The sequence below is a fragment of the Chiloscyllium punctatum genome, chromosome 20 (assembly GCF_047496795.1).
Source record: "Chiloscyllium punctatum isolate Juve2018m chromosome 20, sChiPun1.3, whole genome shotgun sequence".
NCBI classification, from domain to species: domain Eukaryota; kingdom Metazoa; phylum Chordata; class Chondrichthyes; order Orectolobiformes; family Hemiscylliidae; genus Chiloscyllium; species Chiloscyllium punctatum.
In genome coordinates, this window is record NC_092758.1 from 49,125,740 (window position 1) to 49,150,124 (window position 24,385).

The following is a 24,385-nucleotide window of genomic DNA, read 5'->3' on the forward strand; positions in this document are numbered from 1 at the left end:
TTCATAGGCCTTCCAGGTTTTCATTTTTATATAAATTTTGTATGTGTGTTGTGTATATCAAGTCTAGGTCCATAGTATTTAGTGAAGAAACAGTGGTCACAATACAATCTTGATCCTAGCTGATAGTAATACTGAACAGGACAAATGAAATCTGACTTGATGAATCAATTGCACACACAAATTATATATTTTCATGTGTTGGCTAGTTACTGCAATATACACACGAGGCTGTAGGTGTTCTTTAACAACAGAACGCAAACTGTTTTTCTCTCTCTTTTAGTATATAAAGAACTTGCAGATGAAATCTTTTAGAGTCCTGAATGTCACTGGCTGTGGCGAGAAATATGGCAGTATCATGTGAACAGTCTAATGAGGCCTACCCTGATGCTGGGCATAACTCACTACATCTTTTAACAAAGTTCCAGGTGTCAAGGCGCATTGCCAATGTGTCAGTGGGGAGTTACCTGTTAAAGAATTATTGCTTCTGCACATTTCACCTTATCAATATGTACTTCTCTGCAACTGACCTCTGATATCTAATCCAAACATTTCACACTTATTCTGACTCAAAGTTTATTGAGTCAGCTAATTTCTCCAAGTTTATTTGTTTATGGATTGTGGAGACAGTTTTACACTTCTTTTCTGGGTCTGCTGGTACAAACCTTCTCCATTTTGATGGCCTCAAATGTTGGTCCAGCCACTGTTGGAGAAGTGTGCAGTTCTGGTCACACTGCTATAGGAAGAATATTATTAAGGTGGAGAAGGTGCAGGATGTTACTGGGAGGATTTGGGGGGGGGGGGGATTGATTTTAAGAGAACAGGCTGGATAAACTGGGACTTTTTTGACTGGAGCCTATGAGATTGAGGGGTGACATTTTTGCATTTATAAAATCGTAAGGTCAGTAGCAATGGTCTTTTCCCTATGGTTGGAGAGGATGAAACTAAAGAGCATAATTTTAAGATGAGAGGGGAAACATATAAAAGGAGCCTGAGGGGCAACTTTTCCCATATAGTGATACATGTTTTGAATGAACTGCTAGTAGAAGTACTAGATGCAGGTACAATTACAAAATTTAAAAGACATTTAGATAGGTACATGAATAGGAAAGGTTTCAAGGGATTTAGCCAAACACTGGCAAATGGGACTAGTTTAATTTGGGAAACCTAGTCAACATGGACGAGTTAGACTGAAGAGTATGTACAACTCTGACTCTCTTTCAGTTTGGAGAACTGGAATACTTATACATTCCCATAGCACACTTCACTGATGACCTGCCCTGTCCCTTTGGCATGCCTCTTATCTGACAATTCAACCACTCTTTTTAGCCACTCACCACTGCCAGGATATCCCAAAATAAATCATCATCCCTGGTGGCGGTGTCATCTTTAAAAGACTATTATGCACCCAGACATATGCCCTGCACCATTTATGGCTTTTGCCAGAAAGGGGAAATTGGCACCCTGCTTTGCAGGCAGAGACCTAGATGTCCTGGTGAACAGGCTGATGAGGGTGGCGTCCACCTGCCCCAGGACCGTCAGTAGAGGACACCATACCAAACCCTGCTTGTCTCATTCAAGTTCACCACCCAGGTCAGTGCAGTCTCTGCCATCTAGGGGAATGTGTAGAAAGAAGATCAATGACCTTTTCTGTTCTGTAAGTGTATGTGCCACCACTACCTTCCTGCTGCCTCTCTCTCCCACTTTTTCTCTGCTACCACATACACCTCCTAGCAAGGGCAATACTTGTGACTGTGTGAAACAACTTCCCTTCCCTGCCCCTCTCTCTTGCTAGCTGTCTCTCTCCTTATGCTAACAACCCTGCTCTATCCATCACGATCATTCAGAACACTTCACCCCACCAGCACTAGCAGCTGTTCTAGCCATTTTCTATCTATCTCAATCTCTCCTGGTGGATCACACGACACGCAGCTCCTCATCCCCAAGAGAGGAGGACCTGACCCTGACCACGCCAAGTGGCTATGTGACCATGTTCAAGCCCCTGGATGTATCCAAGGCTTTCTTTGATATCTGTGCTAGGACATCCTTTCTAAAGTGTGTCTCCCTTGATATAACTGAGCACTCCACCCCTTCGACTTTAACACATTGGTAGAAGCATATGGAATTGTTTTATGTGGCAGTTGCTAGCATGTGTAGATGTGTAGATGTAGCATAGTGTCACACAGCAACATGTAAACCCCTTCTTGACTAATGACAGCTGACAACCACAGTAGGCTGCCTGACTTTGTACCTGCACCTGAAAGGCAGGGCAGGGTAAGGCAGGGGTGCTCAGAGGGTATGCAAGCAGCTCTGACTTGCAGTCTGGTCCAGTCTGTGACCTGAGTGCCTATCCAAGCATCATTACGATCAGAGGTGCCCATGCTTTCTAAGGTTCAGAATTCAACTGCAAAAGTACATAATAAGTGAATCAAGATGTGCTATTAGGGCTTGGATAGATAGGCACATGTCAAATACCAAAGTCTGTTAAAATGAGGTGAAATGTAACTGTTCTGCATAGCATGAGCCCTGAGATGTTGGCACTGGATGCTCAAGTTGGAGATTTGGGTTTGCCAGACACCCCTCGGATTTTCCCATCAAGTGTTTTCTGTGTCTAGTTTCAATCTGGTTCTGTGGTAGAATAGGAGCTTGCATATTAATGGGGTGAGATTGTGTGTTAATAAGGGTGATAATGAGCAATAATCACTATTAACAGGCATCCTACTGCTTTCTAGCAAGACTCACATCACAATGTCCAGAACACCCTCAGAAAATATGACTTTGCTTTTCCTGACATGAGGAAAAGTATCACTGGATTTCTTTCATAGTTCTGCCAGCTTCATCAACTGCAGAAGTCATTCAGGGTCTGATCAGATCCAGCCCTTGCTTACATATGAGCACATGACATAAGCACAGAAGCAGGCCATTCAACTCATTAAGATTATCCGCAAATTTGACTATAATACATTCAACTTCTGATTTTCCGAATTATGTCTTTGCATCTTCTATCAATAAGCTTTGATATATTTACTCTGTCATAAACTCAACAGTACAATAGTTTTATCCATTAACACATCAGAGGTTCCTCCTAGGCACTTGACTAAAAGGCACATGTAGTTTTAGAGTTGATATATTTCAAAAACAAAAACTACCTTTGGAAACCGACCCACGTCCATCTGCCTGTAATGGAAAATCCAAATCACAAAATAAAATATAGACATAATACATGAGATCACAGTTCCTACCCCTGCAAAGCAATGCTGTAGCATAATCGAATCTGAAAAACCTCCTCACAGTTACTTAGTCAACTTTCTAATCACAGCTATCGTTCCTTCCATTCGATGAGCCAAAATTTTGCTGGCAAGGCTTCAATGTCACACGTGGTCCAATGCCTTTTGTAAATCTTTATATCATTCATCAACTACATTAATGTGTTACCTCATCAAAACTCAACCATGATAATAAAATAGATATTGTTTTTAACAAATCTGTGCCCACCAAAATAGGTCCAAATGAGTGTTCATTTTGTCCCAGGCATCACTTTTATTCACTCCTCCTCCTTCCTCCCAAAATGGAAGACTTCATTGAGGTTATACTAACTCGTCAATAGTTCACACATCTATCCTTGCATTCTCATTTTGAACAAGGACAAAAGATTTGCAACTCTTTTGCATATTCATATCAATAAAATTATGGAAGATTAAGCCCAGTGCCTTTAATTTTTACCAGTTTTTACCCTCTGTATCATCCAAAACATCGCATCCAGTCCTGACTAATCAACTTTAAACAGAATCAACATTTTAAATACATGTCTCTTGATAAAGGTTAAACTATCTAATGTCTTCAGTACCTTCTTTCATTGCAACCTTAACAGCAGTATCTTCCTTGTTAGAGAGAGATGCAAAAAATGTTTTCTTTTAACCACATCTATGCCCTCTGTCCCTGAATGAATCCCTTTTTTTTGTCCCTATTTTTATTTCCAATTGGTTCCATCCCTCCTTGTTACTCTTCCATGTCTGCAAAAGAGTCTTGGAATTCCCTTTCATGTTAGCATTCTGATTTTCTGCCTTAAGATTTCTCTCCCTTTCATCTTTTGATTCTTTTGCCTCCTATCTTAAAGCGGTTTTCTTTGTTTACTATTTGTTCTGTTCCTGGAAATGGATTTCTCCTCACATTACAGAATTCAGAACAAGCATATTGCACCCTGCATAAAGTTGCAAAGAGTAAATTTGTTTTTAAAAAAACCCACCTATATAACTTTACTCTGTCACACTCCTGACCTGTACCTTGTACCGGCCTGGCCTGCTGGTGCAAAGCCCCCCTCACCTCCATCCAGGGCCTGATACCATCCTTCCAGATGAGACAGAGGTTCACCTGCTGCTCTTCCAAACTAGGTTACTGTATCAGGTGCTCCCGGTGTGGTCTTCTCTCCATTGGGAAACCAAACTTAGGGAATGGTTCACTTAGCATCATAGCAGGGTTCACAGGGGCTGACCGGACCTCTCAGTCACTGCCCATTTCAATTCCCCCAATCATTCTTTTCCAACATGCCAATCCTTGGCCTCCAGTATTGCCCAAGCAAACCACAGCGCCTATTAGGGGAACAGCACCTTATCTTCTGCCTGGGCACCCTACAGCCCAGAGGATTCCCCATCGAGTTCTCCAATTTCAAATAACCTCCCTCCTGATCTCCTGATTTACCTTCCTAGCCCTTCCCGATTCCTGCCACTGCTCCCTGCCATTAACTGGATTCATTCTTCCCATTGACCAACCAGGTGATACCCTCCACTTGTCTTCACCTATCCCCACTTCACCACCCTACCCCCATCTCCCCCTTTATCTGCAGCTCCCCCCATACCCACCACTAGTCCTGAAGATGGGTTACATCCAAAACATTGACTTCTGCACCTCCTGATGCTGCCTGGCTTGCTGTGTTCTCCCAGCCTCCTGCCTCTTTACCTTGTAAAGAGTAAGTGGGTCGTTTACTTAATGCTGATTTCCCAATCTCTCTTCAACGTTAGGAGTTTTGCTCCACTTGTTTACTGGACAAAGGTAATGTCCAAGATACAAATCAGTGGTTTGCTAAGTTACTTTGGAGGATATTTAAGAGTTTTTTTAAGAATTGTTTTGGATCTGTGATCACATAGATGAGACTGTGTGAAAACAGTAGATTTCCAGCCCTTGTGGATGACTGTTAATCATACAGATTTATGAGAATCTAGTAGTTTTCCATTCATTATCAATGTGATTATAATTTTACTGGGATGATGGTGGATGCAGTTGTCGAGTGTGTTACAACACTGGGTAAACCTTCCTGCTTAATTTAAAACCAGCAACACAAAGATTTATCCCATGCAGTAATTCTGTTTTAAAAAAAATCGATAGGCCAAGATCTATGTAAAATAAAAATTAACAACTTTATTTCTTAAAGTATAACAGAGAATAATTAACTAACAACTATTCACAAATTATTTCTCTAACTTATCTTTTACCTTCCCTTTTATCATACTAGTCCAATAAAACTCCCAATTAAGATTTACAAAACAAAACCTCTTGTCTCAAAACTAGGCAGCTTTTGGTTCTTCTATATGGATCTTCCTCTGTCTTCTCCTCCTCTTAGGGATTCTGTGTCACAGGTTATTGATTGATAAATGTACTTTTAAGAGAGCTATTTTTCAAACAGTCTGTTCACATGTTGGAACTTTGCAGTTCTCCTCCCAACTGTTCAGTTTTTCCCCGGAGCATTGGATTGTGTCATTGGCTTTAAGATTAACAATATACTCAATTTAAACTTGATTGGAATTTGGTATTTTTCGGGGTATAACTTAAACTGATTGGCCTAATTCAAATCTGTTTTTTTTTTGCCATTTCCAGCAGTAGCTGGAGCATATGTTACAATATGTCTTATTGAGAACACTTAGTGCTGTCACTGCTAGCTTTTAACTCTCTTTAAAGGTACAGTTCACCTACATCTTCATAACACCTCCCTCCACTTAAGAAAAAATGAACCATTGAAATTTTTAAACAAATTATCCTAACTTATAGATAACTTTAATATAAGTTCACCGTAACTTCTTCCCATATACCTGTGTACACATTTAGCATTAAATAAAGACAAATTTCATCTGAACAAATTTCATCAGTTTAATCTATGATAACACATCTGCAGTTACATTCTTTCAACCCGCAATATGTATGAGTTGTAAAAGTCTGTAACATAAGACTCTAATGAAATAGTCTCATATTCTTATCTTTAAAACATTCTAAGATTTGTAAGCGGAATGTGGTCAATGTACACAACTGTCTCTGACACATAGTTTGTGACATACACATTAAAATGCTGTAAGGCCAGGACCAAACTCAATAATTCCTTTTCAGTTGGATGTTGATCTTTGAAAAGTAACCAACTGGCAGTTCAATCCCATCCTTGTCTTCTTGTACAAGTAATACTCCAACTCCAATGTCATTAGCATCGATGGTGTCTTTAAAATGTTGTGGCAAGTTTGGTGTAGCTAAAACTGGTTTGGTGGTTAATATTGATTTCAAATGGTTGAATGCCTTCTGGCATTGTTCTGTCCACTAAAACTTTGTGTTCTTCTTCAGCAAATCGGTTAACAATGCCACTACACTACTGAAGTTTGGAACAAACTTCCTATAGAATCCATTGAGTCCTAAGAATGAAAGCACCTCTTTCTTCGTGATTGGTCATGGAAATTCTTTGATGGCCTTCGTCTTTGTATTCCTTGGGGTCAACCTTCCATGACTAATGTTATGTTCCAAGAGCGCCACCTCTCCTTTCGCAAATTCTGTTTTATTTATGTTTATCACCAGTTTTGCTTCTCGTAGTTGTTCAAAGAGCTCTGCCAAGTGATCTTTCCAGGATTTACTAAAGATCACTACATCGTCCAAATAGATTGCACATTTTCTTAACCCAGTCACAACTCTGTTCATGCATCTTTGGAATGTGACGGATGTGTTCTTCATTTCAAAGAGCATCATTTTAAACTGATATAGCCCATTTGGAGTTACAAACGCAGAAATTTCTTTCGCCATCTCTGATTAAGTTACTTGCCAGTAACCATGCATTAAGTCCAACTTGGTGATGTAACTGGCTTGTCTGACTTTCTCGATACAGTCTTCCAATCTAGGAATTGGACATGAGTCCACTTTTGTAACGGCACTGACCTTCTGATAATCCACACAGAATAGTTGAGTCCTGTCTGGTTTGGGAACTAAGACGATCGGCGAACTCCACTCGCTTTAGCTTGGTTCGATGATGTCCTCCTCTAGTATGGCCTCCAACTCCATCTGGACCTGTCTGGCTTTGAAAGAATTAAGCCAGTAGGAGTGTTGTTTTATTAGAGCAGTATTCTCTACGTCTACTTCATGTACGATAGCATTAGTCCTCCTCCTCACCTGATTCTTACGTATGTCCTTGTACTGTGCCCCTGAGACAGAGAGCTTACTAACTTATCCCACTCCTCAAGGACAACTTCATTTTTTTAATACTATTTTGAGGCACCTCAAAACCTATATTATCTGGAATTGATTCCTCACTCCGCGGGGCAGTAACTAACACCGGTGTCTCCAGTTCTTTCTCTCTCATATAATACAGTTTCAACATGTTCACGTGACATACCTGATGCCTTTTTTTTCTATTTGGCATCTTTACTAAATAGTTCACCTGGCTTAACTTTGTCTCAGTTTGATAGGGACCACTAAACCTGGCTTTGAAGAGATCTCCTATCACTGGTAGCAGTACTAACATGTCATTCTCTCAGGAAAACGTCCAAGTCTCAGAGCTTTTATCTGCCACATGCTTCATTTTACACTGTGCCCTCTTTAGGTGCTGTTTAGCCAACTCATCTACTCAAATTAGTCTCTCCCTTACCGATAATATATTATCTAAGTGTGCAATCTCTAACTTTGGTCCTATCAATTTTTCTTTAATTAATTTCAAAGGGCCTCTCACTTCATGACTGAATATTAACTAAAGGGACTAAACAGAGTAGATTCATTTGGGATATCTCTAATGGTAAACAATGCGAATGGGATACCTTAATCCCAATCACTTGGGTATTCCTGACATCTTGCTCTCAATATGGCCTTCAAGGTCTAATGCCACCTTTCTAAAGCTGCCTCGGATTCAGGATGATACGCACTGGATTTAAAGCTGTATACCTAAGCTATCCATAACCTCCTAAAACAGCCTAGCAGTAGAATTTGAACCTTGGTCCAACTGAATCTCTCTGGGCAGCCCATACCATGTGAAGAAAGCTACTAACTCCTTTACTACCTCTTTTGTCTTAATAGTCTGTCATGGAATTGCCTCTAGAAATCTGGTAGACGCATCCATTATGGTTAACAAGTATTGGTTCCCACTTTTAATTCTTGGGAGGGGACCTACACAATCAATTATAACCCACATGAAAGGTTCTTCAAATGTGGGAATTGGCAACAAAGGTGCTGGTTTTATTACCGCCTGTGGCTTATCTACCATTTGGCATGTATGACACATACGGCAAACATTAACCATGTCCTTGTGCATTCCAGGCCAATAAAAATGTTTTTGTACCTTTGCCTGTCTTTTGTATCCCTAGGTGACCACCTCCAGTAGTTCTTGTCCTACCTGTAACACCTCCTGTCTATATGCTACTGACAACACAATCTGGTGCACTTCTCTTCTGCACTAACCTGTCATGATCTCCATTTCTTTCTTAGGATTCTATCTTTCAGATAATAACTCTTCAGAATATTCTCTGTCTCCTTTTCAGAGTATGCATCCACATATGTATCTTTTGTTGTCTTGTCTTGCTGTTGCATGTCTCTTAAGCCTTTCAAGGCTAAACACTTCTGTCTGACCCTCTGCCTGTTCAGCTTTTTCCTGCACCATTACACCAAACAGGTTGTCCGCTAACTGAACCTCAAATCCCTCATCTTTTTCTTTACTTTTCACTTTGTGCTGTGACTTATGATAGTGGGATCTGGTTACCACACAGTCTCAGAAAATACCAGGATATTTATGTTTAACTCCTCAGTGTCTTAGTCTTCCTTGGGTTTCTCCACAACAAGGGGTGTCACTCCCACCTTGGATCCTGCCAAATCATTACTAAAAACAAACTGAATTCCTGGAACTAGACTCTATCAATCACTCCCACTGTATCTTCCCCAGTCTTAAGTTGGCATTCCAACCTGATCTTACCAAGGGGAATGCTAAATTTCTGTCCATCTATCCCACAAATTCCCACACTCTCTGGTAACTGATTAGAAAGAGTGCATATTCGCTCATCCCTTACAATCAGCGACTGGTTAGATCCTGTATCTCTCAAAATTATAACTACTTGTCTTTCTTCCCCTGTACTTTCTGAGTAAACTTTACCCACAGAGGCAAATTCTTTGTAGAGATTAGGGACTAACTCCATACCTAGCCCCTGCCTAGGCTGTGCACTTTCCTGCAGCTCCTTGGCTCTTCTTGGGGTCTCCTTCACTAATGCTACTGGCTTCGCTTCTTTTACCATCTCTTTTCCCACAGCTCCTTTCTTTAATGACTAGCACTTTGACTTTGTTTCCACTGTGGTAAAGTGAGACACACCTGAGGCCTATCATCTCCTTTCTACCCCCTTGGGCTTCTTTCTTATCCTGTGGTAAATTCTTACCAGTGCTCTCTGCTCTTGGCTTAGTAGTGTAGGATCTCCCCTTCTCCCAACTTCTATCCCTCAGAGGATTAAATTCTAGCTGGAAGCTTGTCTTATGCACCAACATGTACTCATCTGATAATTCTGCTGCCCTTCTCACTTCCTGAATTTCCTACGTGAATTCTTATCACCTCTGGAAGTGAGTTCTTAAACTCCCCCAGCAGAATAATCTCTCTCAGAGCCTCAAATGTCCTATCTATTTTCAAAGCGCGTACCCACCGATCAAAATGACTGTTTAATTCTTTTTAACTCAACATAAGTCTGATCTGGTTCCTTCTTTGTTTCTGAACCACTGTCTATATGCTTCTGGTATCAATTCATAAGCAGTTAAAATGGCCTGTTTAATCTCTTCATAATCCCTTGACACCTCATCTAACAGTGCGGCAGATAACTCAGTAGCTCTGTCCTACCAGTTTTTAGTCTGAACTAGCATTACCCATAAATCCTCGGACCACTCCATCTGCCTTTATTTCAAATGAAATAAAGAAGTTTTTGACTTGTTTCTCATCAAAATGTGTTGAAAGATACGTTTTATTGAAAGATCTAGGACACTAACCTGCAAGTGTGTAAATCTGCTGGGATTTCTCGTATCCCCAAATCTATTCAAATCTGTCCAAACAAGTTCAAATCACGGACCTGAGCCGCCAAAACTGTTACAATATTAGTAGACCCTCCTGCTTAATTTAAAACCAGCAACATAGAAGAGATTTATCCCATGCAGTAATTCTGTAAAAAAAAATTTGATAGGTCAAGAATTAGTTAAAGAAAAAGTTAACAACTTTATTTCTTAAAGTATAATAATTAACTAGCAACTATTCACAAGTTCTTACTCCAACCTATCTTTAATCTTCCCTTCTATCATAATAGTCTGATCAAACTCCCAATTAAGATTTATAAAACAAAACCTTTTATCTCAAAACCAGACCGCTTTCAGTTCTTCTATTTGGATCTACCTGTGTCGTCATCTTCTAAGGGATTCTGTGTCACAGGTTATTAATCGGTAAAGGTATTTTTAAGAGAGCTTTTATCAGGCAGTCTGTTTATATGCTGGGGCTTGGCGGTTCTCCTCCCAACTGTTCAATTTTCCCTGGTCTTATACCCCAAAACATCAGATTGTGTCATTGACTTTTAAGATTGTCAATATACTCAATTCAAACTTGATTAGAATTTGGTATTTTTCGGATTATAATTTAAACTGATTGGCCTAACTCGTATCTGCTTTTTGTTGTTTCCAGGCAACCGGCTACTCCAGTAGCTGGAGCACCTGTTACATTACGTCTTATTGAGAACACTTGGTGCTGTCACTGCTAGCTTTTAACTCTCTTGAAAGGTATAGTTCACCCACATCTTCATAACAAGTACTTTAGTAGACGAACAGCTCCTGTAGGAATGTAAGGTCTGTTATTGTAAAGTCAATCAAGGGTAAGAAAATTCTGAAATTATTTATCTGGAGTCCATCAGGAAGAATTTGGAGAAAAAAAAATATATACCAAGATAGGTATTAACTTGAGCAAAAAAAACCTGGAAACAATTAGGCAGATATCTGAAGATGGAACATAAATATGTATATTCAAGTGTATGTTTATGAAATTTAACTCAAATATATCAGCAGTTTTGCTTTTATTTTTAGCTAAATTGTGTTTGGCATGTTTCAGAGTTGTGTATACTACTACACAACTTTATCTATGACAGCATGTAAGACTTGAGAGATTAAGTTAATGTAATCTTATCATTCAGTATAGAAATATTTACTGTATATTGAATTAAGTGAATATTACTTCGTAATTTTCATTAGGACATTGGCTTCTGACGAGAGATTAATAAATGATTATTGGCAATGAAAATTCAAAATGTTTGATACCTTGTATGTTGACTTGTTTAACATTTAAATAAAATGACAAGAATGTTTAGTGATTCATTTGGATGAAGTAGAACAAAAATACACTTGAGATATGCTTTTATATTCCTTAATCACAAATGTACATTTAGCAAATCAAATATCTTCGAGTTTCTCTAATAAACTCTTGGAGGAAGTGAGGACTGCAGATGCTGGAGATCAGAGTCAAAGTGTGCCACTGGAATAGCACAATAGGCCAGGCAGCATCCAAAGAGCAGGAGAGTTGATGTTTTGGGCATAAGCCCTTCTTCAGAAATGTGGGGATAGGGCAAAGGAGGCTGAGAGATAAATAGGAGGTTGGGGGTTGGACCTATCACCATCCCTCCCCACCTGCATCTAACCATCACCTTTCCAGCTACCTCACCTCCACCCTCCTATTTATCTCTCAGCCCCCTTTCTCACCCCCACATTCCTGATGTGGGCTTATGTCTGAAATGTCAGTTCTCCTGCTCCTCAGATTCTGCCTGACCTGCTGTGCTTTTCCAGTGCCACACTTTTCGACTATGAACTCTGTATTTTTACAGTGTTCAAGGTAATTAACAATTTCATTAATTAATATACACTCTGTGACAGGATAATGATTTGAGTAATTCTAAAATCAGATTTCTGTGAGAATTACAACAATAATGCATCTGATATATCTGCAGAGACTAGTTCGTCATTTACTGTACAATCGCTTTTAACACTTGGCATAGCTTAATTAAGCTCACAGGAAAATTTTAGTGTAAATTAACATTGGCAAAGTCTATGTACAAACAGGTGTAAATTTTCTGTTAGATGAAATTCTACCTCATTAATGTCAGGAAATGGAACTGAATTATCTTGAACCTAGAAGACAGATGGTACTTTGATGCTTCATTGGCAAGAGAACATAAGGGAACGCAAATTTAGTGCTATGTCTGCTACATTGTTGAATGAAGAAAATGCTTACTATCCATATATACATTGATTTGATCATGCACTGTACTGTGTATGTAATTGTTTGCAGTTCTGTTGATAATATTCTATCCATTTGCACATGTTCTGGAGAATTTACATTGCTCCTTTGGGGGGAGAAAGGGAAATGTGGAGATTGAAAAAGGAATGGTTGTGCAATTTATTATAAAAAGGTGCATGATGTCATTGATCTGGTTTTAGTGTGAGCTTTAACTATTATTTGTGGCTGAAACATTTTATAGGTTTTTTTTCTTCTGTTCATTCCCCAGAAACATGGGATAAGTATACCTTCCGCTGTGTACTAGCATATAAAGTAGTTACAGATGTGTTTTTGGTTTGCTCATTTTAGCCAGATTGGAAGGAGAGGTGCCATTATTTACTTCAGTTGCCTGAGATTATTGATGAAAATAATTGATGCGGATTTAGTTTTTGTGATGCCTGGTTACCACTAGATCACAGCTGGCAATTAGTAACACCGGAATGAAATACTTTCTAAAGGTGATGAGGAAGCAAGCTAAGCCAAACAAAATCACAGTGTGTTTGTGTGATTCCCTAATATAAATTGTTAGTTTTATTGTATGTGAGGCTTTTCTGTCTGAGGATTCAATTATTGGTCCTTTATTATTTGTTTTCTCATGCTGCTTTAGAATCATCTCCCTGGTTTGCTTTCATTAAATTCTAAATTCTGTTTCAGCTTTTTTGTTTTAATCTGGCTCTTGTAATGAACTTTCTTTCCTGTTATTGGTGTAATTTGAAGTATTATAGATATATAAGAAACTTGCATTTTAAAATGTTTTTCGTACATTGTTTTTTGTTGTCTAGGCTGCATTTTAAACACATTTGTTTCCATTGTTCTCCCTTTTGCTACTTTGCACATTCTTTTGTGCGTGTTCCTGCTCCATTTTATAGCTTTGTGTCTGTACTTTTGTTTTATTTTCTGTCAATATTTTACAGGGTACCATTCATGCTTTCATTTTCTTCAGTTTCCTAACCTTTCTTAGTTTTACTTCTTTGCAATTGCTATTACTTTGTAAAATTTTTGTAAGTACTCTATTTATGCATTTTACTTGTTAATTTTTTTCCAGGGAGCATAATTGAAATATTACCAGAAAATTGCCATAATCTTGCTAAGTAAAGGAAACTTCCATTTATCTAGAAGTGCACTCTTTGTTAAGATTATACAACTTTGTTTTATCACAATAAATCACAGTTTTACTGATGCAAGTTCGTCTCCGTTGGTATTGTTATATAAGTTCTCGACACACTGTGTATGGCCTGCTTCTACATGTAGAGATTCTATATTTCGATTTTCCTCTTCACCTCTTCACCTCTTCACCTCTGCGGAAACTTACTGTCACTTCAGTATGGTTGTTGTTTTATCTTGGAACTTAAGTTGGTATGAACTTAATTGGTGTGTTTATTTTCTTGGGCCAAAATAATTATGGATTTCAGAATTGAGAAATAAGCATTTTATTTTATTTTTGCCATTTTAGCCCTGAGACAGGTGATGCAGGGAGATCATTTGACCTGGCTTCTGCCCTTGAGCCCAGCTCTAAGTCTTATGAAGATTCAGGTAATCCTTGCCTTTTGAGCTTTTACATTGTCTATTCATTCAATGGCTATTGCAATAATTCCCAAGGAAATCCTATAACATTTCTCAAATTGATAATGAAATCAGAATACGTTGCATCTTGTTTGCTTATGTTGAAAATGCTCATCACCATAAAATATTAAGAGCAAACTAAATTTTATTTAATTAGTAATTTAAGTGGGCATATGCTATTCTATTGCACTAGTTTCTGTTTCAAAATCAAATTGGTCACAGTTAAGCTTACACATGAATGGAAACATCCTAATGATTTGGGAACATTTCTGACAATATTCAGCAGGTCTAGTAGCTTCAATAGAGAATTAAACAGTTGAAAGATCAATAACTTGAAATCTTATTAGAACAAGGAAAAGATAGAGGAAGGAATGGTGCAGTGGGAGTGAGGGGATATGGGGGTACTGAGGTAAAGGGGCGTGGAAGGAAAGAGGGGAACCAAGGAGATGGACAGGGGTAATAGTATATGAGATTTTAGAATGTAAAATGATGATATAAGCAGTTGAAGAAATTATATTTGTGCTACAGGACAGAGTGGGAGCTGACTCACTGATAATTGTTTCCGTTTTATCAGCTTTAAGATTTGCAGTGGATGAGAAAAGCACAAAACAAAAAAAAGGTCAAGAAGAGTTGAAATGACAGTGGTATAATCATATCAAGTATTTGGTCAAAAATGTGGGGTTGACAGTAAAACTCTGAAATTGTTGAATTTGGTCACTAAAGTACCTTATTAATTAATACATGAAGTGATCTTTCTAAAACTTGCATTGAGGTTCAATGGAAAAGTATTGAAGAGTAAGGTCAGACTGGGAAAGTTGTTATTTTTTTAAACTGTGGAAGCACTCTTACTGGACATGTAGCTTCCTATTACAAAATTTTAGACAGTTTTGTACATCTTTAAGTCCAATCATTTTTCAGAATGATTCCGTCTTGGCTGTTGTCAGATCTAAAAAAAAATCTAAACATTTGGAAATAAGTACAGCTAACAAAATCCTGAATACAGTCCTAGTGTTTCAAAGAATTGAATAAATTTGATTTATTTTGAATTTGGATTATATTAGATTTCAAGATTATGTTTAATGATTTGGAATCATATTTCAGATGTTTTATTGTATTTGGCGAACAAAAATGAGGAATTACAATGGGTGTATAATGAAATATGAAGTTTTCATTATAAAAATCTATAGCATTGTTAGCTAATGTTTAATAAAGTTAAGGGTAGCAGAAATATACAAAACAGCTGTTTTGCATTGGTAGATTGAATTTATTTCCAATGGACTAAGTTTTGAATTTTTGATTTTCTCATTTCCTTACATTGAACAATTCCTGTGTCTTTTTTTTTGAAGTTCATCAATGTATTTGTTAAGGAATGGGCTTACTCCCAAAGTTTGTCCATATGTCTTTTTGTTTCTGTTTCAAGAAATTTCACTCCTTACATTTTTTAGGGATGTTTGACTTGGCCCAGGTAAATAAGAAAATAGAATAGGAACTAGGATTATTTTTATTGGCTATTCTTATTTTGGATCTCCAAGAGATAAGTTCTCAAGGGAAGGCTGAATTGTCAGTTGTAAAGCCAAATAGATTTTGATTTAAATACTTAATAAATAAGTTATTAGCAGCAATCCTATATTTTTCACTTGCAAAATTTATTAGCTCACTGAATATTAAGGGTAAATAACACATAGCTGTGCTGATAAAGCTAGGAGTATATTTACTTTCATTCAATTTTCTTATTATGTATTTATTTGTCAGTTTGAGGGGTTTTTAGATTAGATTAGATTAGATTACTTACTTACAGTGTGGAAACAGGCCCTTCGGCCCAACAAGTCCACACCGCCCCGCCGAAGCGCAACCCACCCATACCCCTACATTTACCCCTTACCTAACACTACGGGCAATTTAGCATGGCCAATTCACCTGACCTGCACATCTTTGTGACTGTGGGAGGAAACCGGAGCACCCGGAGGAAACCCACGCAGACACGGGGAGAATGTGCAAACTCCACACAGACAGTCGCCCAAGGCTGGAATCGAACCTGGGACCCTGGCGCTGTGAGGCAGCAGTGCTAACCACTGAACCACTGGAGCAAGATTTCAATAACTTCTCCCACCTGGTTTGTGGGTGGGAGCCTATACGATTCCTCCATTGGCCTTCTCGCTAACTTCCCTCCTGATGCCAACTTGCCCTCAGTTTTACAGGTGGTGGACAAGGCACCTGGTGCCCCTTCATTTCACTTGAAGTTGTCCAGTGCCCAGTTACTTAAGGCCTATTTCCAATCCAGCCTCAATTCTGAGGTTAGCAGGATGGGTTCAGTGGCTGATCAGCAGATTTGCTAGGGAACATAGGGGACAACAGAAGCAGACCACCAGGTTTCACTGCGTGGACTGCTGTTGGGCAGGAAGGTGGTTGCTTCCTTTGGGGAGTCCCAAGTACTTATTGGGACTGGACATCTCAGGATTGTATCTCACCCATCCCCTTGGTCCAGGCCTCCGTTCTCCTCCACTGACCAAGATCTTCCTAGATGGCCTGATCATAATCAGTGCTTGGGAATTGGGCCGAAAGGAGGTATGCCTCCCCTAATGGTGTATTTTGTTTATCAGGTGCCCACATTAAAATGAATGCTCCATTCCATCATGGCCTTTCCTCCAAGATTTCCACCCCCCCTTCCCCGCACACCTGGGCCTCACTGTTGAGAGACTCTATGCACTTGCACAAATCTGGAAACTGTTTGTAATTCCAATACTGCCCTATGCTGGTGCTGCTGATACTATAGAATTGTCATATACCCCACCATATGAGAAGTCCTTCCCTTCATTTTCAGTCAGCTGACTTGCTGATTTGAATGTTGAATCCTTTAGAAGGTGAGCAAAGCTAATTACTTAAGTAGACAGATCAATAGGAGCATGCAATCAAACACACTGATAAACAAATCATAAAGTATGTTCAGATTTGAATTGAGCATCTTAAGCTCTTCCTTCAACAGCTTAATCTTTATGAAATCAGTTTGAACTTTATGGCCTGCCCATTTTGGTGTTTGAAGGCGAAGGTGATTTTGTACAATAGAATGGGTAGCCTGCCTAATGTTTTCCCACCATTCCTGACTTCTTTGAATTCCAGGGCCCAGCATTGTTCTTTGTGTACTGCCTGTAGTCCCAGCACATCCATCACAGTCTGGCACTGGAGATTAGATGGGGATATTGACTGGCAGCTTTCGAGGTGGGGCTCACTCCCAGATTGGGGCTAACATCCTATTCTGACCCTTAAGGTTGCTCGCTGCATAATATTGCTGTGAAGAAGCCAGGTTCCTGATCACAATGATGGCAGACTTTTCTGTCAGGGTTGGGTGAAGGGTATAGTCCATGTAATACCAAGCCTATTATGTCAAGACAAAAGGGAATATTAAATTTGATAGTGAAGCTGATTCATAACTTTTGCTATAAAAAGATAACTTAAAATTTAGCAATATTTGCATTTTTAAAAAAAAATCATGCAGTAAGCTAAAACCTCTTCATATGAAATTCTACAGTCCTGAGCTTGATTCAGAGAAATTGTGTTTTGGACTAACAATTAGTCGATTAAAATACTGCTCACTGCAGCTTAGCTACCTGATTCTCCTGTTTCTTCCAATGAATGAAAAATACCACATGGACGAATAAGTAGAGGCTAAATGTAAATGTAATTTGCATATGGTGGATATAAACCAATAATCCAAAGTTTACAGTGGGATAGAAATAGAATAAATCACTAATATGTTTTTACTCTTGGGCACTTTTCAAGTTGCAATGATTCCTTTTGAAACATAAGCTTGATAAGGGTACCTTAGAGCTCTCTCTTTATGAGAAGGATGTTAGTCTTAACTGGAGCATTTCTCAAACATCTCAGTCACCATAGTAATTGATTTAAAGTATCCTTGCGCTTAACATTTTAAAAAGAAACAGTCTTGTCATTCAGCAATATGTGATTCTCTTTCCAGCAGAAATGTTGGTATCTGGTGAACATAGAGACATAAGTAGGCTATTTAACCCTTTGAAGCTGTTCTGCGATTCAGTGGAAATGTTGATGATCTGTCTCTTATCTCTATCCACCTGCTTTGTCTCCATTTTTGTTAATGTCATGAGATAGCAAGTATGTATTGATGTCAGTTTTAAAGCTACTAATTGAGCTTTGAGTGAGAATTCCACATTTTCAACATCCTTATGATTTCTCATTTCTCCCTTGAGTTGATTGGCTCCAAACTTAAAGTTGTCTCCTTTTCTGTGATTTGTCCCTTTGAGTGATAGGATGAATGGAAATAAAAAGAAACTATCAATTCTTTTCAAAACTCTAAAAAGAAAACACAAACAAATCACTCTTTAACTTGCATTTCCCATGGAATACAACCCTAGTTTATGAACTTTAACTCCTGGAGTCATGTTAACATTCTGGTACATCCATTACATCCAGAATTGTACGTGGTACTTGATATATGGTCTCAACAAGGTCTTGTATAGCTATAGCATTACCTCCAGTCCTGCCACCTCTAAATATAAAAAACTAACATTCAATTAGTTTCTGTTCATATTTCTACCTCTACATTTCATTTTAATTAAAACTGCACGTTGCCTCCTCAATACTTGGAGGATTCCACTTTCCCTTGCTTTTTACCATTTGGGAAAAAACCTTGGACATATCCTTATAAAAACAAAATTATCTGGATGTTGCAAAATGTTTGAAATATAGCAAGAACATATTATGTTCAAAGCTATACATAAAGCATAATACCAAACATTATCCAAATCTGAAGTAAAAGCATAAAATGGTGAAAATACTCAATAGGTATGGCAGCATCTATGGAGACAGAAACAGAGTTAACAATTCAAGTTCATGTTTGCCAATAAATATACTTCTCTTTGTATTTATTGGCAAACATGAACTTGAATTGTTAACTCTATTTCTGTCTCCATAGATGCTGCCATACCTATTGAGTATTTTCACCATTTTATGCTTTTATTTCAGATTTAGAGCATGTATGATATTATGCTTTATGTATAGCTTTGATCAGGTAATTTAAATGATTTCATATGGGTAGTGAATATGTGAGGTCCCGGTAAAGATTCTTGCAGGCCTGTACAGACCTCTACCCTTCCTTATTCTTCAGTTCTAACCATAAAGTTGGCACTTGTTTCCTTTCATATGCATTTCTTACTAATGTTGTAATAGTTTTTATTAACCTAATGCTCTCTTGCTTACTCCTTTTTGTTGAAGTTATAGCTTTGAGCATATACCTTCCAACTGCATCCATGACCCGGCCACCATGTCGCATCTTTATCGTTTCTTTGAGGCTCTAATTTATTCAGTTCTTGTACTGTGTGCTTTAGAATATCAATTTGTATTTGGCAAGTTACTCAATCCTATTCCTTTTCCCTAATGTTACTTTAAAACCATTTAACTTAACTTTATTTTTTATTTGTCACTTTTGCTGTTATTTGGTTTTTTTCATGTTCCTTGCACTTGGTTCTAACTGTAAATTCTAAGTTGCTGATTGTGACCTGAACGCTGCTTTTAGACTCTATTAAACACTGTGACGTGAATTTGAACTCTTCTTTCCCATTCATCTCCATTAGCCATGTGCAAGCTCTCCTCATCTGTTTGTTCCTAAATGCCATTTTATGTGTGGTTGAAGTAAGAAAATATTACTCTTCATTATTACCCTTATTTTAATTTAGCATCAACCTCTTGGTCCTCCCTCAGCAGGACCTCTTCCATTTGCTTTTTTGTATCATGAGCTCTATCATAAATCATGACACTTTGATTCTACCTCCCCACCATCCAACCACATAGCGTTCTAAATGCATTAAGGTATGTCTTCCTGACAATCTTTGGAATTTCTAACTGTGGTTGCAACAAATGGTAATTATGCACTGATTATTGAATGGTCAAGTGACACTTTTACTCTGAACTCCCCTCTTGCAACATGGTGTCTAGGCCAGCATTGCAGCTGTCATCCCTGTGGTATTTCTCATTACCCTCACAGGTATCAAGTAAACTTTACTTGTCGGAAAGGATAAATGTCAGTGCGACTTTCCCATTTACCCAATTTGGTTCCCCCACCCTACTTAATTGTAGATATGCTTTCCCCTTCTAGCATTTATGCTTTCATCTAAAATGTGATTAAGACCTGCAGTATCTCAAGCAGAGACATTTCCTTCACATGTTGGCAGTCTTGCTGTCAACAGAAGTCCACATGTTGATTTGCTCTGTTGATTTGCTTGTGCCACCTTTAGTTCTTATTCATTTATTAGTAGTGATTTAACTTTAGAAAATACGGTAAAGAGATAAATGATGTTCACAATGTGAATTTGTCTGAATTTTATTACAAATAAGATTGGATGAGTGCACTCTCTCAGGTCCCACTATTCCATTGTCACAATATGAACATAACATTTTAATTCATGGGGCATTGCAAGGATATTATATAAATGTATATTTTGATTATAAGTCGAATGAGCAAGAATAACTAATTGAATCTAAATTAACTAAGTAAAGGGTACGAAGAGTGATGGGGTTCAAATTCCTAAAAAAAAAAGGTGCGTATAAATAATAAGTAGGAATTAATGGGATACAAAATCAAAGGAAGTTTTAAAAATACAATGACCAATTCATTTGAAATTGCTGTGAAGGCACTTCCATTGTTAATACTTTTAAGTTCCCAGCCTGAAGGATTGAGCAAATTATTCTGTTTGAAGTACTGAGGAAATACTTTCCCCTTTCTTAAAACAAAGGCTACTGAAAGCAGATTGTGGAACACATTTTTCTTTCAAACCTGTTGTGATTGTAATGAGGTCAGCTAGAGAATGAGTTCTTTGATTGGGGCTGCTAATCTGGTCCAATCAGGGAGTCCTAGCTGACTGTTATAACCAGGCATGTGGTCTGCTCCTGGGCCTGGCCAAACTGACCATAAACAGGTCTAGGTAGTGGGCCATGGAGGGAGTCGTTAGAGCCGACTGCCTACCCCTCTTCCGTGGTTACGTTAGTGCCTGGGTGTCCTTGGAGAAGGAGCATGCGGTGTCCACCTACACCCTGGAGTTGTTCAGGGAGAGGTGGGCGCCGCAGGGAGTGGAGTGCATTATTTCCCCCTCCAACTCTATTTTGATTTAGTCCCAGCCCTCCCTTTCACTGTTTGATCACACAGCATTGCCCTTTGATGTGAAGGGCTCTGCTTGTCAATGGCGACCCGGGTGTTTTCCTATCTTCCTGGTGGTGGAAATTGAATAAAGATTTGTGCACTTTGTGTCTCTCACTGTTTCTCACACCTGCACGCACACCATGTGTGCTGGGGAAAAATAAGCACTAAGAAAGAAGAAAAAAAAATGAAAAAAAAACAACCAGGCATGTGGTCTGCTCCTGGGCCTGGCCAAACTGGCCATGAATAGGTCCAGGCAGTGGGCTGTGGAGGAGATTGTTAGGGCTGACTGCCTGCTCCTCTTCCGCGGTTACGTTAGAGCCCAGGTGTCTCTGGAGAACGATCACGCAGTGTTCACCAACACCCTGGAGTTGTTCAGGGAGAGGTGGGCGCCACAGGGAGTGGAGTGTATTATTTCCCCCTCCAATTCTATTTTGATTTAATCCCTGCCCCCCCCTTCACTGTTTGATCATACAACATTGCCCTTTGATGTGAAGGGCACTGCTTGCCACTGGCCACTTGGGTGGTTTCTTTTCCTGGTGGTGGAAATTGAATGAAGATTTGTGCACCTTGTGTCTTTCACTGTGCCTCACACCTGCACACACACAACATGGGTGCGGGGGGGGGAAAAATAAGCACACTGCTGTTAGGCTGTAGTGTGGAAGATAAAAAGAAAACAAATTTAAAACAAAAAACAGGCGTGTCAGAGGTTCTGTTCACTCCGAGATGGCTCCAAAGGAAGTTGGATCGGTGTCAATGTCTTTCCATGTGTAAATAAAGGGTGACTTGATGATGAGTCACTGGCCTCTGTGGAGTTATGTCACTTACTTCCTGAATATACCATTTCTGAGAAGAACCCAGTAACAATGTATGTGTTCCTATGTTTGCAAGGTCACCAGACTGAAAGTCTTCTGGAACACTTAATATCTTATCCTTTTATTCTCTGAAAAGTAATAAGTATTTGGCTGAATTTTCTTCAAGTTAATCTTGGCAAGGAAAGATCCTTTAATGTTCATTTAGCTGGTCTGTGTGACTGCGTGAAACTGTTAAATTATTTAGAAGGATAAATATTTATACTTTCATATTTCAAGTTGTTAATCAGCTTTGGAATTTTGAACAATTTCTGTTTTTATAATTAATGGACAACAAAATGATTGATTTAAGAAACCAGGTTGATTGTGATCTTTTTACTTGTAAAACTAATCGATGAAATATAATAATTGGCCACAACAAGGGGAGGTGGTGGTTTAATGGTAACGTCACTGCAAGTATATCACTCCAACCCACACCACGGAACTTCTGGTTTAAATGTTGTAAAGGCAGAAAATAAAAGCTGGGATTAAAAATTGGCCAAATGGTGACTGTGTAATCATGTCAATTGTTGTAAAAACCCAGCTGGTTTACTAATAACCTTTAGGGAAGGAAGTGTGCCATCCTTATCTGGTTTGATCTGTCAGTGATTCTAGGCACACAGGAATGTTGCTGACTGTTAACTGTCCTCAGAACAATAAATGACCAAGGCCTTATAGTCTCATGTGGAGACAATTCCACAGGTTTTATCTGATCTTAAAGTCCAGCTGTATGCAAAATTCATAAACAACATTTAAATTTGAAGCCAGTGACAACTCACTGTTTATTCTCACGAGCCATGTCACACTCGATTGAATGATTTAACTGTCCAAATGGGACAGCTTTTGCACTTTGCATTAGGAAACAATGATTTGGTTGGAAAAAAGAAATCCGTTGTCATTTTATGATTATTGGACTGAATTTTAAGGTCTTTTTTTTTCTGCTGCTCCACGTACTTGTTGGAAACTAATTTACTGACAGTTTATTAGCATATACAGTTATACAATTACCCCTTCGTACTTCCCATGTTTGATGTGTATAGCAGCTAGCCTTTTTAAGCAGCTCACTCATCCATGCTTTTGCAGGTATTCTTCTTAGAATTCCAGAAATACAATTAAAACTGTCAAATCCTTGCTCCACTAATTAATATCTGGTCAGGGACTCACTTACAATCGATTGCTAAATGTTCCTGGTTTGCAATTTTTATAAAGTGAGAAAATTAAGGCTGTTTTAGGTTATTGCTCTGGCATTTTTGCTGTGCTTGTTTTGTTGCTATCTTGCTGTAACATGTCTATGAATTCAAGCCCCAGTGCAAAGATGGTTGAGCTATTTCAGTGCAGTGCTGAGACTATAATATGCTGCTGGAGATCTTATCTTTCTGGAGAAATGTTAAATTGAAGCTCTGCCTGCTTTCTAAGGGGGACATAAATCACTCCATAGTACTACTTTGAAGTAAATTTATTCCCAGTGTTATGGGCAATCTTTATTTCTCAATCAACATCAGAAAAATACTTTGCCTAGGATGACATTGCTGTCTATGACAGCTTAGTGTGTACAATTTGGCAGCTGCACTTCACAAATTTCAATAGTGGCTACACTTCAAAAGTGCCTTTGTTGGCTGTAAAGCTATTTTGGAACATTCAGAGGTTGTGAAAGATGCTTTGTAGATGCAAGTCTTTCTTAATATTACTTGGCTGTAACTGACCATTGCATTTCCACTTCTCCAAACTTCCTTCACTTCCCAGTGTTGCAGGGACAAAGCTATCCAAGTCTGATTGCTCCTTCGCCAGTGTTTATGAAATTAAGTCTATTAATTCCTTCCTACAGAAATCAGACATTCTCTTAAATGCACACAGTTGACTATTCAGTTTCAAATTGGATTTGACATGTCTTATTTTGTCAGAGACATTTTTTTAAAATGAAGATTCAGTGCCCACAAAAATTCTGTTTCCTTGTCTTGAACAGGAGAAATGCTGGTGCTTTGTTTTTGTTTAATTACTTTAGTCATCGCAATGATGTCATTCTGGAGACCTCTTCAGAGACCTTGTTGACAAGAGTGAGGATGCAGTACCTGAGCAGCTTTGATGTCAAGTCTGGGTTTGACTTACTGAAAGTAGCAGATTAACCATTGTTAAAACTTTCAAGTTCTTTAATTACAGTGAATTAAAGGAATTATGGGCTTTGGCTACTGTGAAAAAGACCTCTTGTAAAGGATTTAAGAGTCATTGCACTCGGTGCTGTCCTGAAGT

The 24,385-nt window shown here is 38.6% G+C and overlaps 1 protein-coding gene across 8 annotated transcripts in view; it reads left to right on the top strand.

The window, feature by feature from the left end:
• pdlim7 (PDZ and LIM domain 7) overlaps nt 1–24,385 on the top strand; it is a 141,215-nt gene that overhangs the window by 98,659 nt on the left and 18,171 nt on the right. For 7 of the 8 annotated variants that reach the window (XR_011963497.1, XM_072590878.1, XM_072590881.1 and 4 more), the window contains one exon: nt 14,016–14,095. Coding sequence is in view for 6 of the 8 variants with exons in the window: in XM_072590878.1 (XP_072446979.1) it covers nt 14,016–14,095 (80 nt within the window). In the remaining 2 variants the exon portion in view is untranslated. Of the gene's footprint in view, nt 1–10,924; nt 14,096–24,385 lie in introns of those variants that run through there. The other variant, XR_011963498.1, reaches the window with a different exon arrangement.